At 41.5% G+C, this 15123-nt stretch overlaps 1 protein-coding gene across 19 annotated transcripts in view; it reads left to right on the top strand.

The window, feature by feature from the left end:
* The window catches only part of GRIP1 (glutamate receptor interacting protein 1), a 661865-nt gene that overhangs the window by 574266 nt on the left and 72476 nt on the right, over window positions 1–15123 (top strand). For 15 of the 19 annotated variants that reach the window (XM_049115121.1, XM_049115119.1, XM_049115116.1 and 12 more), the window contains 4 exons: window positions 1452–1607; window positions 2279–2431; window positions 11083–11269; window positions 11861–12006. In XM_049115121.1, coding sequence (XP_048971078.1) covers window positions 1452–1607; window positions 2279–2431; window positions 11083–11269; window positions 11861–12006 — 642 coding nt within the window. The remainder of the gene's footprint in view (window positions 1–1451; window positions 1608–2278; window positions 2432–11082; window positions 11270–11860; window positions 12007–15123) is intronic. The other 4 variants (XM_049115117.1, XM_025476683.3, XM_049115115.1 and 1 more) reach the window with 3 other exon arrangements.

Genomic DNA, 15123 nt, shown 5'->3' with positions numbered 1-15123 from the left:
GAGCTGGAACCCAAACCTGAAACCACAGCAGGACAGAAGCAGCCTGTGCAGCGTCCTCTTCATTGTCCTGCAGGGGAGACGCCTTTGTGATCTCCACCTGACATGTGAGGAAACTGAGGCTCAGGGAGGCCAAGTGCCTGGCCAGGCTCCTGGATCTCTCCAGACCGAAGCCCAGGTGGGCCGCAGCCTGCAGTGCTCTTCCCCACTCACACTTTAGTTCCAGGGCTGTCCCCCTGCATTGGCTCAGGTGGCCAATGATGCCACCGTCGCAGATGGTACAACTTGAGCCCTTATCTAAACGAGCCTCCTTTAAATACTCACAGGGCATTCGACTCTCTACGTGAGTAAATGTTCAATAATTCACACATTAGGCATCTTACTTTAGACTCATGACACTCAAAGGAGACAGGAGGTCAGGTGTTACTTTTAAGTCTTTTAAGATTGTTCAGTGAAAAATCTCACACCAGGCATAGTGACAAACATAACATTGCCCCTCTTTCAGAACACTGGGCAGAAAAGAAAATCTAAATAATGCTGAACTTAGAACTTAGAAACACAGTATACGGGTTTTTTTTTTTCAATAAAGGGGACAGGAAAATTTTGAAATAAGCTTTATTAAAACGTTGTGGCATCTTAAGAAAATATAAGAATGTGTGGAATCTTCTGAGAATTAACTTTCTTTCCAATGTAAACATGTTTTTCAAAAATACAAAAAGAGTATAAAGTATATTGAGACTTTTATTTTCTCCTTATGAGGACACAAGTAAGCTCCTGGTATTGATAGATGATTGAGAATGGGGTTTTTTGGTGGTTTTGTGGTGGGTTTTTCTGTGTGTGTGTGTGTGTGTGTGTAGTTTTTGTTTTGTTTTGTTTTGTTTTTTGAAAAATCAAGTCCAAGTGATGTATCAGAGTATAATTAAAATGTCAGAACAGTAAATTGTGATGTGTGACTGGTAAACTACTTCAATCATGAGCCAGTGTGATTTATCGTTCCTTCTTTTCTTTTTCTCAAAACAAGTGGTACTAACTGGCCAAGATGTGCAAATGTTTAATTACTAATCACGTGCCATAGATCTTTAGGGGGTTGACTTCAAGTTTAAAAAAAAATGTTTTTAATCTCTGCTGCAAAGCACACGGGGAGATTAGAAATTGATTCAATAGTCATTTTAAAAGAAGAAAAAAATGGGCTGGGGAAAGACATGCATTATTCTTGAGAAGATGAAAAGCTTCCATCCCTGATGTTAATCATCTGTTTTGCTGACCACTGAGAAAGGGCAAAGCCAGTAGTTTGTTGTTGTTTGTTTGTTTTTTTTTTTTGAAAGCAGCTTTCATTTTTTGTTACACTTTTTATTTGTATAATTCAGTTATTTTTTCCTTTTTTTTTTTTTTTTTTTTGGTTCTCTGTCGTTTGTTTGTTTTTCTTATTTCTCATCATCACTTCATGTGGGCAGTGAAAATTCAGAGGAGCGACAGGCAACTTATGTGGGATTCCTGGGCCAGCAGCCACTGCAGCCTCCACACCTGCCATCACCCTAATACGTACCACCCTGACCATTGCAGAGTGCCAGCCCTGCCAGGCCCGAAAGCGCCTCCTCCAAACAGCCCTCGTAATGTTCCAGACTTTCTCCTCCTGCTCTTTTATTGAAATTATATTCTTCTTCTTCCTCATACCTAACTCATACCATATTTGGCTTCCTGTGTGTTATGTGCTTTTTTTTTTTTTTCCTGTAGTAGCAACTTATCATTTCTGACATCTGAGTCCTTTTTCTCCCCGCCATCAGAAAGCATTTGTCATTAGGGAAGGAAGTAACTGTTCAGGATGCTTTATATGTGGTCAGGAAATAACAATTCGAGATACTATATAGCATACAATGCTCTCAGCTCTTCCCTGTGTCTTTGGAACCACTTATGAGATTCACGTCAGAATATATCTATGAAAATGAGATTATGACCCTGATGCATTGAGTTGTCATTCATGGGGAAGCTCGTTTAAAGGCTTACTGTTGTGTGTGTCTAAAGCAACACTCATAGAGCCTCTGTGTCTTCCATTGTGCTCACGAGGATCATGATGCTCCTCAGGCACTTGTGGCTCTTATAACTCTCAGATCCTAAAGTGCTGTCTCCACGGTTTCTGAGACCTGGTCTCTGTCCAGTTGGGGTACTTCCTAGCCAATGCTCTGCATCCCGTGTGTCTTGCTGGACTGTTGCTGGTTGGCAAGGGTAGCAGGCTCACACCCCACCTGGGAATGCTCTGTGCCAAGTGTCTACTCTCTTACAGCAGCTTTGGTGTCATCCTTCTCTCCTACTTCCATGAGTGCATACAGCCTGAGTTCCCTGAACATGGGGACCTTACCTCGAAGCCTCTATTCTACTAGCCCTCGTGGAACCATGATGAGGAGGAGACTGAAAAAGAAAGACTTCAAAAGCTCACGTAAGTGAAATGGTAACCGCTGTCTTTTGGCCCAGAGAAAACGTATGGGCCACCTGGAGTCTGTGGCGAGCGTGTTTTACGACGCCTGAGGGATAAGGAGCTCACAGCTCAGTGCCAAAGATCGATGAAATGATATCTGTTATCTATAGGGTAATGATTGGGCCAATACAATTTCGGGCTGGATTCATTAGGTTCATTCTACCTTTGCCTACAACTGTGTCTTCGATTGTTTTTTTCTTGCTCTTTCAATCTGAGAAAATAACCAAAGAGGTAAATTTTTTCCCTTGGAGACTCCTTCCTTCTATTCTGGGTAGCTTTGGCAAGGAAACATTTGTTGTCAATTTCTTATTCCCTCTAAAGCAATTTGTTGAAAACTCTGTCCCCCTTCTGATAAGTCTAAGAACCCCATGCATTTTTTTAATATGATTATACATTTGCTCACTTATCTTTCCAAGCAGATCTAATCATAGTCTAGAGAGTTGCATTTCTTGTTCTCTATGTCCCCTTTGGTGGCTGTAATTATGATTCCCGTGGAGAACCTCAAGGAAGATAAGCCCTCTTCCTGCGCTTACCATAAAAATAAAATAAGGAACACCCTTAAGTTACCTAAATAAAATGAAACCCAGATACTTCAAGACTGGAAATGAAGAAAGAATGTTTTTGTGAGAAGGGATGTGTGGGCCTATTGGCTCTTCAGCTTGTTTGCCAGAGATTCATCTTCACAAGTGGATTCACCATGCCACCCTCAGTGTAGGACGCCAGCCATCACTCACACCGGGCAATGGACTCTTCATGTTGTAGGAAGCTGTTTCCTTACAAAGGAAACCATTGCAAAAGATAGGGTCACCACTGTGGTATATTCATGATTTTGACTTGCATACGTATCCCTTCAAACATAAGGGATATCTTGTCACCCTTCATATAGGTGCATGACAGTAAATTTGAAATTAGGAAAACAGAAGGAAGATTGAGTTTAGTTAAAATGAGAATAAACAGCTTCTAAAGTCTCATATGTTTCTTAGCTGACACTAAACTAAATTATTCACTCTTGGAAGAAACTAGTTGAAGGCAGTAAACTAGTGATGAGCATAGACTTGGGAACCAGGCTGCCTGTGTTCTGATTTCGGCATCACTACTGTAGGACCTTGAGCAGGTCACCTAAGTTCTCTATGCCACGGCTTCCTTAGCTACACAAGGAGGATTAATTATAGTGCTTCCCTGGGTAATTGTGAAAATTATATGAAAGAATATATATATGTATTCTCACCACCAAAAGGGACCCATGGGACAAGAAATATACTCTAGGCTATGATGAGAATATATACATATTATATATTATTAAATACATCACTTGACAGGATGAGCACTGGGTGTTATACTATATATTGGCAAATCGAACTCCAATAATTATATATATACATACATACAAAATATGCATATTATAATAAAATTATATGTCAGCTGCACATACATACATGTATATATTGTATACATATCATTTTCCTAATTACCCAATGAAATATATTCCATATTAACATATATATACTAGAACTCCTGGTAAATGGTAAACACTATTGAACTATTAGCCGTTTAAACAGTTTATTAGTTATTATGCCTTGAATCTAAATTGTCATGTGTGAAAATCTGTTGACAGTGTTCTTATAGGGACGCATTTTTCACAGTGGTTACTTTGGCTTCCATATAGGTTTTGAGGCTTCCATATAAACCTGCAGGGTTTGTGGTGGATTTTTGTATATGAAATTGCTGCTCTCTGAGGCCTCCGTGTGCCTCCCACTGACAGCAACAGGCTCAGAAGAGCAATTAAAATGAATTCATTAATGTTTGTACTTCTGCTTCAACGGTTAAATGTTTGTGTTATGTCAGACTCGCTACATTGATTAAAGACATTAGTGACTACAAATGAGTGATAATATGTTTGGCTATCTCAGGTTGATATTTACATGGCTTGAATTTTCTAGAAGGAAACAAAGCTGAGGCCACACTGTCACTGATACCCATAACCAACTCATAAATTCTGTTTTGAACCGGGAAGTGACTCTCTGACATAGTAGAAATGTAAACAGAAACCTGGCTGAAGAAATGTCAAGCTATTTGTGTTTGCTGTAGACATTGGCCACCAGAGCATCACTGACCATATACCTCCCAGAATGTTTATGTCTCTCGAGAGATCAGACATTTTATATTGTAATCAAAGAATAAGGTCCAAAACTTTTATTCTTACTCCAAAAAGACCTACAAAAATAATGGTAGCATTCCAAAGTCAGAAAAAAAGGAATGAAGTTTTGGGGGATTTTTGTTTTGGGGTTTTTTTTTGTTTGTTTGTTTCTCTTTCTCTCTCTCTCTCTGTTCTTGCTTCTTTGTATGGTCACATTAGTTGTAAAGGTTCTCCCAAATAACTTATAATAAAAGTTTTATTACACTCTCACTATACCATGGTTTACTTCCACCACTTTATTTATGTCTTTATTCTATGCCACCATTTGCTGCCCCTTTTCTAATCCTTACGTTTCTATGGCAACCAGGCCATTTGTATGGATGGTGAATCATGGCAAAGTCACAACAAATATAATAAAAAGTCGCTACGCTGTGTTGGTGATGAAGTGAGGCCAGAGCTTGCAAAACAAGAAAAAAAAACTCTCACATATGTTTATAGTAGAAAAGGACATGCCAGAAAAGAATTAAGTCTTCTCACATAAGTAGTAAAACATTCGGTATCATTGACCAAAGGGGAAAATACAGGAAGTTTGTAGCAACACGTTACAAGAATTAAACCAGGAAAATGCCACGTTTGTTTCCCAGGGAGAAGGATGAGTGTCCCCAGCACTCCTCCTTGAGCACTAGGCCGAGAGGAGTGTCACAGAGCCCCGGTAGGGTTGCAGAGCCGTGTCACAGAGGGAACCCTCTTGTCACCCCTTTTGGAATCTTACTGAGCTTTGCCCCACACCCTGGGCTGTCCCTTTTTCTGCCTCAGAGGTCAAGGCTTTTTCCAGAGCCCTATCATCCGCCCATGATGGCAGCATGACTAGGCGGTGGACCAGGTTCATACCCCCTGCTTCCTGCTGCTGCACACAGAGCCAGTGTAGACTCTGCTTGTTCACAGTCCTCCTGAATTGCAGCCAACTTAGATGCCAGATCACATTCCCAGAATAGTCTTTGCCTCTTTTGCCATCACCACTTGCTAGCAGGGAGGCCAACATTGGAAAGAGCTGAAAGAAGGAGAATGAAGAAACCTGACAACTTTTGTCCCTGCCACCGACCCCTGAGAAAAGGACACAAGCCAAAGGCAGCTTATGGTAAGCTTTTATAAGTGAGCATGCAGGGAGCCCTCCCCGGGGTCAGCTTATGAGCTCAGGCCCACCCTCATTTGCAGAAGGGAGCAGCTGGACACCCACACTGTGCTCCTGAATGGGATCACGTGCTACACACCCAGTGTGTGGGTCCACAGCAGGCCGTCCCCACTGGGAAGACTACAGTGAGGCAGAGGTCTTGAGTGACAGGATCAAATAGTGATAAACACAGAATATTAATAAATCTTTGCAGTCTGCTGCTCAGCATACTTTTGAAATGCTCTTCCTGTCTGCTAGTAAACCTCACAAACTTCTGAATTAAGAAGACATTTGGCAGATTTTTTAACTCAGGAAGCTAACGAGTTATCTTCAGTTTTCCTCCCTTACTTACATCAGGAAAGACAAGAGCCTACAAACACACAGGGTCATTTCCTGCACACCCAAAGGGCTGTGCAAGGACCCTCCAAATGTGAACAGGCACAGGCCGGAGCAGAGGCAAATCCCAAACACAACCTCGGTTGTGGCCAGAGCCAGTACCCTGCAAGAGTAGCTGCTACTGGACAGAGAATTCATCATACAAATGTTTAAACTACAGGGTTATAATTCATGATAAATCACCTTTATTTTCTTTTGCCAGTTGGCCACATTAATGAAGCTGGATAATCAAGCTCATCTTTTTTTTCCTCCAAGTAATATTGGTTGTTTTTTTTTCTTCTGGCTCATCATCTTTAGATCTGCAATTTATCTTTTTCATATCTGGTAATAATTTGCAAGACTTTAATATGTGTGAGTAATCGGTACATACAATTTCAAATGAAATGTTACCGTTTCAAAGAACAGATTTCAGTATATCGAAGGACGTTCAGAGTTAATTATAAAAGCCTACATTATTTAATCCTATATTTATTAGATAAATTATAAATTTATATAATTATAGAACCACCATTTAACGTATTTTTAATCCTAAATTAAATGTCCTAATAATTACTATTGCCTTGACTTGCCTCCAGATGAAGCTTACAGATTTAATGATGCCCATAATGAGCACTTATTTCCATTTTCAAAACCTTCTAGAGACTTCAGTCTCTCAACTATCTTTAATAACTGTTCCAAAAATGTGGAAGCTTTCGCCTTTGAATAGGTCTTTACTATACCCCGCCTAATCCTTCCTATTATGACTGACCTATTTCTTCTTAATTCTTTCTTAGTGGAAATGCCAATCAGGTGTCTTAAAGGTTCAAAAATGGTTTTTAACTCTAATTAAGTAATCCAAAAATCTATACCAAACTGAGATCTCAAATGGAAAAAAATACATATTAATGTGAACCTATAGAAAAATTCACAGAGAGTAAAGTCTTCCTGTCAAGGTCCAAAAATTACCACCTAGAGAACAGAATGTAAGTAATCTGCCAAAGAGGTGATATTCTATTATTATGTTCCTGTCTTCAATGAGAACAGACTGGAAAGAAACACAGCCCTCCATCGTGACTAACTACTTGTAGGGGTTGTGTGCCTCCAGTAAGAAAATGTATGATCTGAAGAACAAAGTACGATTGACATCAACAAAGGCACACTAGGAAGTGTGATCTGAATTAATATGTGACAGTCCATGTGTCAGATCTTGGAATTGTAGGCCACCACCTGTAAAAAGCTCAGGGTTGGAAGCTCCCCTTTACTCCCTACTAACCTGCAGGCTGCTTTAATCACATCGCTTTGGTTGCAAGAACAATGATGATGCTTCTTAAGAAGAAGGTAATTTTCCTTCCTCTTCCTAGACAAAGATCCACCTCCCCATCCTCTGCCCTGGCAGCTGCAATGCTGGAATGAACCACATAGTAGAAAAATTGGGGTCCTGAGGAAAAACTTTTAGCTCCCTAAGTCAGCAGAACCTATAGAAAATGTTGGTTCTGAAAAGGAAAATGTGGATAGCATCATAAAATTCAATTTGTTCTTCATTTATTTAGTGTTCTTTGAATGTTCCAGGCATTGGGATTTCAAAGAGGAAAAAGATCTGGGTCCCAGTTTTTAAAGAACTCAGGGTCAAGGGGAGAGAAAGGCAGGCAAATAAAAAAGTGATAAATGCTGAAATGGGACCATGTATTAAAATGTGGAAATGTAAAAAAAGTGAGGACTTAACTCTGCCTGGATAAGGCAGGGAAGGGGACATTGAAAACCCAGGGGAAGGACCAGAGGGACCTTCAGAGTATGAAAGCAGGGCTGCAGCATATGGCACATGGAGGGAGCACAGAGGAGCATGAGACTGGATAGGCAGGAGAACATGAACTTGGGAAGGGTGCTGTGAGCTCTGCTAGCATTGAAGACTTTGTTCTACAGAAACAGGGAGGCATTGAAAGATTATAAATTGGGGGATGACCTTCGCATACTAGAAAAGCCACTCTGGCAGCAATTTGGAGGCTGTTAGCACAAGACAAGAGGCAAGGACACTGGTTGTAAGTCTCTATAGTGATATGTGTTAGCAATGGTGAGGCCGTCCTCTAGACGGTAGATAAATTGGGGGCCTCATCATGAAGAGAAAGTTAATCTGGCAATAATATGCAGAAAGTGTTGGGCACAGAAGGACCAGAAACATGTGTGTGCAAATTTTTGAAATAAAAATGGAAGCCTGATTTGAAGCATTAACAGCAAGAAGGAAAAAGAGGATTTGTAGAAGTTATATTTCAGTGGTCATCTTGAAAGGACTTAGCAATTGATGGAATTTGAGACAATGGGGATGTTGTAAGTCAAAGTCTACTTTGAGATTTCAAGCCTGGTGGACTAGAAGCATGATGGTCCCATTCATAGAAATGGTAGTGGAAATGAGAAAGAGGAGACGATCAACTCAATTTTTAAGAGGTTGAGTTTGAGGAGTCAATGAAACATCCTTATGGATGGGATATCCAAGTCAGGAAATTCATCCCCAGAGCTTGAGAGAAACTGGAGAGTTAGATTTGAGAAGATACATGCAGAGGTCATATTACAGAAGCAGGAGAAGTGAATGAGAGAAAAGAGAGAAGACTAAGAAGAGAGAACCAGGGGCAACTCTACGTTTGCAGTGCAGAAGAGGCAAAGGAACTGGAAAGGGCTGAAAAAAAGTCAGAAATTAAAAACAAAGCTTCATTGAAACCAAGGGAGCAATTCCAGAAAGAAAAGAATGGTTCCCAAAGCCAGTTGTTGCAGGGTAGTTAGAGTGGATGAGGCCATTGATTTTGGCAATCAGGAAGTCATCAGTGAGAGTGGATTCAGTAAAGGGTGAAGGGAGAGGCCAAGTTTTAAACAGTTTCAGAATCAGTACAGACCTAGAGGGAGAGGTCAGAAATCTAGGAGGCTGAGCAGGAAAGTTGGAAAAAGCAAGAGAAAAGTTATGTGGCACAAAAATCACAGGGAGTGGAAATAGATCATATTAGAAAGGGGGCCTAGCCTTGAAATGGAAGGAAGGATATATCCTCCTGAAGCAGGAAAAAAAAGGAAGTGAGAGCAGATCATGTTAGAGAAATCGAGGTTGAAAAGAATGTTTTTAAGGAACTCTTGTCAGTGAAGGAAGTGAAGTAAGGAGTAAAGTTTGATCCTTAAAATGGTAGAAATGTTTGAGACAGATCCTATGAGAAATCAAATATTACATAACAGAAGATCCAGGGCCCCATAGAGAATTGCAGGAATTTATAGAGACTTTCTCTTGCACTCTTCAGCGAACTTAGTAAGAGCATTGGAGTCAAGCAGGCATTATGAGAGAGGATAGCATATTAGAGGAGGGAACATGTCATGAGGTCTGTGCATCTCTCATACCAGCAATGCATCATTGAAGTGGCCACCAGGGGTCCAAGTAGAGCGTGGAAGGAAATGATCTAGTAAAAGGCAATGGGTAAAGATGACAGCTTCCAAAGTAGGTTCCCCAGATTCATCCATGAGGGATGGGAAGGTCTCCTCTAGGGTCTCTTGTACCTTCAGTAGCTCTGTTCTTATCTGGAATACAAAGGTATCCCTTACATACTTTCATCTGAAGGAGGGGAAATCTGTTGCTAACAAAATCATTTGAAAACCACTCAACTAGAAGACAAGTGAGAGGGAGTAGGGCCAAAAGTCATCAAGAAGGGAAAGTTAGTATCTAAGGACTGGGAGAGATGGCTAATAAGGTTGTGTGATCAACAAGGAGGATTCAAATATGAAGATCCTGGAACTCTCTCCAGTTTGAAGGACACTGGGGTCCAGCACAGCGAGCTGAATTTGGGGGGATTACCAATAATCAGCACTGAGATTGCTAAAGAACCATTACAGTAAAGAGGCCATATAATCACAATTACAGGAGGTTTCAATTGGAGGAAGTGACAGTCCAGCATTGGACCCTGTAGAGAGCTTGCTCACAGAGAGTGAAGGAGGCAGGGGTTCCAATGGGGAATGCTGAGAGAAAGGCATCTAGGAATTGAGTGGCCTTTCCATGACCCAGGCTGGGGTTAGGAACAAGACAGAGATGGATATCTGGAGGCTTAGATGAGGGCCAGAGGAAAGATGAAATAGATGACAAAATAGGATGGAGATCCAGTGAGAAAGAACAAAGGCTAAAGAGCCCAAACTTGGGGATAGGAGAAATGTAAAGTTTAAATGACTCCATCATGCCAATCTGGTGCGAAATTAAGGTTGGTGGTTTAGCACATCTTCACCATTCCAGGAGCCAGTCTTTCCCTTCAAAGCTGAAGATCAGATTATTTATAAAAACTTTAAGGCTTAGACACAAATGGATAGAGTGGAAAACGTAGTGGACCAGTTAGCCCAACCCTTTTTTTCATAGAGAGGAAAGAAATGAATGCTTTCCCCCAAGGTCACACAGCTGGTTGCCTGCTGGCAGAGCCAGGGCCAAAAGCCAGGTACCCAATCCCAAGGCTGTTCTCTTCCTACAGCTCCCACAACTGTCCCTGCTACAGGGTCTGAGTACGGGGAGGAGGCCACACTGGTGTTGTTACTAAAATGTGACAAATATTGGGAGATTCCTTTATCTAGTTCAGTTATGACTAAGTTTTTATCTAGAAGACCAAAATATAACCTCCCACCATTGCCAGTGAGCTTTTTTTTTCCCCCAGAGACATGATCTGTGTCAAATGCTGGCATTCTGGGGCACATTGGTGGCTCAGTTGGTGAAGCGTCTGACTCTTGGTTTCAGCTCAGGTCATGATCTCAGGGTCGTAAGATCAAGCCCCCCATCAGGCTCCACGCTGGGTGTGGAGCCTCCTTGAGATTCTCTCCCTGTCCTCCTTGCTCTCTAATAATAAAGAAAGAGAGAAAGAGAAAGAAAGAAATGCTGGTATCCTTCCTCCAACCTAAAGTCATAGTTTTTTGTGTTTGTTCCTCTAGTGTCATTAGCCTCAAGCACAGTGGGTTTGGCCGGGCAGGTCGTTCACACAGAAACCACAGAAGTTGTGCTGACAGCAGATCCTGTGACAGGATTTGGGATCCAACTGCAGGGCAGTGTGTTTGCCACGGAGACGCTCTCTTCTCCACCTCTGATTTCCTATATTGAAGCTGACAGCCCAGCAGAGAGGTAAGACATTCTTTCAAGCGTCTTTGTGTGTGTGTGTGTGCATTTCTTGTGGCAGCTATCTTTGAATAGCTGATAAATTATGGAACAGTGCTCAATGCAGGAAATGCAGGATGTAATGAACTCTCTGTGCTGACAATAAAATTTTATTTCTTGATAAGGTTTGAGAAGAATAACGAGCATGGATGCCTTTATCTAGCAGATTTTTGTCCATCAGGGATTGGAAGCCATAGTAATGAAAAAGGAGAATCTCTCTGAAGTTCATACTTCATTATAATAATTTCTCTGCTGTGGAGGGGGACTGTACATTCACCATTACTCTATGTTGGTCCAGATCAGATTATAAGAACACCATAGTGCTAAATTATTAACCACTTCTCTGGGATATATCAAGGTTCCCTCACTCACATTTGTAGCCATGAAATGCAAGAGTGCCAGACCTTGCAGTTGACCCAGTATGATGCCCACATCATTGAATAAACAAGAGCAAATAGGTATGCTATTTCACAGGGATAAAACAAAATAGATTTGGCAACTTCAACTTGATAATTATTTGCTCTGTCTACATCCTCTAATATATGGTTCTAAATATAGATGTGGGGTGCTACAGATTGGAGACAGAGTGATGGCTATTAACGGGATTCCGACTGAAGACAGCACCTTCGAGGAAGCCAACCAGCTCCTCCGAGACTCTTCAATCACGAGCAAGGTCACCCTGGAAATCGAGTTTGATGTTGCAGGTATGATCATATAATTGCAAATCAGCTGCAGAGTCAGGAGTGGACCACATATGAATTAAATGAATTATATGGCAGAGGTGGAACTATTTTTTTACATGCTGAACACGTTTTTGTTTAGGAGATTTGGGGTGTCATTTTGTTTTGATCATTGTTTTTGTGCTATCCATTAAAGTGTCACCATAAGAACAGTTGAAAATAAATGTGACAAAATGAATAAGTAAGAGCTACTATAAAGGTGATAAAAAAAATCATGTAGCATTTATTCTTCCTGATTTGCCCCTAGATGGTGGGCAAATCATATTCTTCTGTCACACAGACAAGAAAAGCCACTCTGACCCTTCCCACTGCAAAGAATGTATGAAAGATTGGTAGGGAACAATGAAAATTCATTAGGTGGATTTATACAAGCCCAGCAAGTAAATATTCAGTCTCCAGTGTTAAAAACAAATTGTACCAGACACTTGTTAAAAGCAAGGAAGACTTTCTTCAAGACTATTTAATAGAGATCAAGACTTGGAATAGGAAAGAGAAATTAAACTCAAGTCCAAGACCAGTAAGGGCAACCAGGAATGAAATTTATGGCCCCCAGCAAGGTAAGGGTGAGGAAGTCATAGGATGGAAAATGATTAACAGGAACTTGATGAGATACCTACGGTGTGGGGATGAGGAATTTGATTATATATTCAAAGAGGGATTCTCAATAAATTGATTTAGCATTGATTTTCACTAAAATTGGGCTCAGCAGGCCAAGGGCTAGGCCAAAAACAAGGCCTAGTTGAGAAGAGGAGCCTGACTTATGTTTGGTCAGGAAGGGAACCCTTGTTAGTAGCTAACAGGTGTGTGCGTTATAGAGGTTGGTGCTAGTTTCCATTTAATAAAAGTGTCTTCACACAGTGAAATACTATCTCACAGAGCCAATGATCTTTACCAATCATTAAAGATGTGCCTTTGGACATAGAGATTGCATTATCCCAACAGATACTTGTTGAGTGTCCATGGGAGATGCAACAGTAGACATGGAAGGAAAAAAAATTCCTTTCTTCATGAAGCTCGTGGTATTATAGAAAGTTGATTTAAGTTAGCATATATAAATGTAGGCAGCAATAAGTACTCCAAGGAAAGTAAGGCAGGATGCGGATTAGAGAACAGCTGTGGGGCGCTAATTGCGTGGGATGACTCTTGGAGGAAGTGACATTTGAGCAGAGACTTGAAGGTCAGGAAGGAGCCAGCTCTATGGGAATCTGGGAGGAGAGTATTTCAGGTAGAAGGAGCAGCCAGTGTAAAAGAGGTGAACCAGAATAATAATCTGGGTGGGTTTGAGAAATAGCAAAAAAGGCTCTTACTAGGGTGCCTGGGTGGCTCAGTCAATTAAGCTTCCAACTCTAGATTTCAGCTCAGGTCATGATCTCATAGGATCAAGCCCCAGGTTGGGCTCCACACTCAGTGGGGAGTTTGCTTGAATTCTCTCTCTCTCTCTCTCTCTCTCTCTCTCTCTGTGTCTTCCCCCTTTTGCCCCTACCCCCACTAGCATGGGCACTCAATCTCTCTCTCAACTAAATCAGTAACTCTTTAAAAGTTGGGGCTCTTACTACAGCATAAGGAAGTTGGGGTGGGGATTAGATTTGGAATCAGAGGTGAGGTGAGAGAGATTGGAAGGGGCCAACTAATGCAGTCGCTTGGTATAAAGAATTTATATTTCAAGTGTAATGAGGTCATGGAGCATTTTAGGGACAGCAGTGAGCTATCTTGGTTAATGTGTTAAAGATCTTTCTGAAATGAGAAGGGACAATGGCAGAAACAGAAAACTTAGTTAGGAAGTTGCAGTGGATGGATAGGTCAAAATAAGGTGGCTTGGGCAAGGTGGTAGAGCTAGATTTGGTGAAAATAGTGAAATTTCGGACATGGCTTGAAGCAGGGCTGACAGATCTTGCTTCTGGAATGGATATGGAAGATGAGAGAAAGGGAAGATCGTGGATGACTCCTGACATGGAAGGGTCAGCCATTGAGTAAATAGTGATGATTTCCAGGAGAGGAAGACTTGAAGAATGGAAATTTGAGGATAACAACAAATCTATTTTAGACCTGGATAGGCCAATCCACTGCCAATTCTAGGGAAAAGGAAAAGCACATTCATTCCTTCATTCAAAAGTCAATAATCGAGCACCAGTCACTAAATGTTAGGCACTGAGCTATATTTAGATCATTTAAAGGGAAAACAGGAAGGATTAATATCCTCAAAGTGGGGCACCTGGGTAGCTCAGTGGTTGAGCGTCTGCCTTTGGCTCAAATCATGATCCCAGAGTCCAGGGATTGAGCCCTGCTTTGGGTTCCCCAGAGGGAGCCTGTGTCTCTCATGAATAAATAATTAAAATATTATATATATCCTCAAAGTGCTCAGAACCAATTAGACAACAGCAAGAACTGCTGCAAGACAAGAAAAGACTTACCTTACATGTGTTGCCACTGGAATGTTAAAGGAAGAGCCCAGGACACCACCGGATCCTAGGATGAGAGGTGCGGTCTGGAGGGCAGCCCTGCAAAGGGACCACCATGGCGAGTGATTGGTAGTCACTGGAATACAGGAACTAGGGAACGAGTGGCAGGAAAGAGGGAACTCTGTCTGAGGAATACTAAAACTGAAAGGGGAAGGAGATAATGAAGATGCAGCATGAGAAGTGGGAAGAGAACCCAAAAAAAAGGTGGCATTTTGGAAGCTAAAGCAAGAATTTCCAGGTCATGGTCAAAAACATAAAGGTGCTTCAGAGAATTCAAGTGATATAAGGCAGGAAAGGTCCACTGCATTTGGCAATTATAGGGAAAAAAACCACATTGCAGCCGAGTTTCAGGGAACTGCGGGCAGAAGTCAGGCTGTGGTAAGCTGAGGGTTGAGGAAGGGGGGAGATGTACGGGTAAGTTCTGCTTGCCTTCTGCCGTGGGCCTGGGTTTTGGCACAGGGGACGGCTGGAAAACTGCAGTGAATGGATAAAGATGGAGGCCTCTGTGGCGTTCCCTTTTCAGAACTGTTCCAGCATTTAGTTACCTCCTGGACATTATTTTTGTATTGCTTTATCCTCTAATCAGTGGTTCTCAATCCAAATCACATTTGCCCTCGGGAAC

The sequence above is a fragment of the Canis lupus genome, chromosome 10, assembly GCF_003254725.2.
Source record: "Canis lupus dingo isolate Sandy chromosome 10, ASM325472v2, whole genome shotgun sequence".
NCBI classification, from domain to species: Eukaryota; Metazoa; Chordata; class Mammalia; order Carnivora; family Canidae; genus Canis; species Canis lupus.
This window is presented reverse-complemented; position numbering and strand designations above follow the sequence as displayed.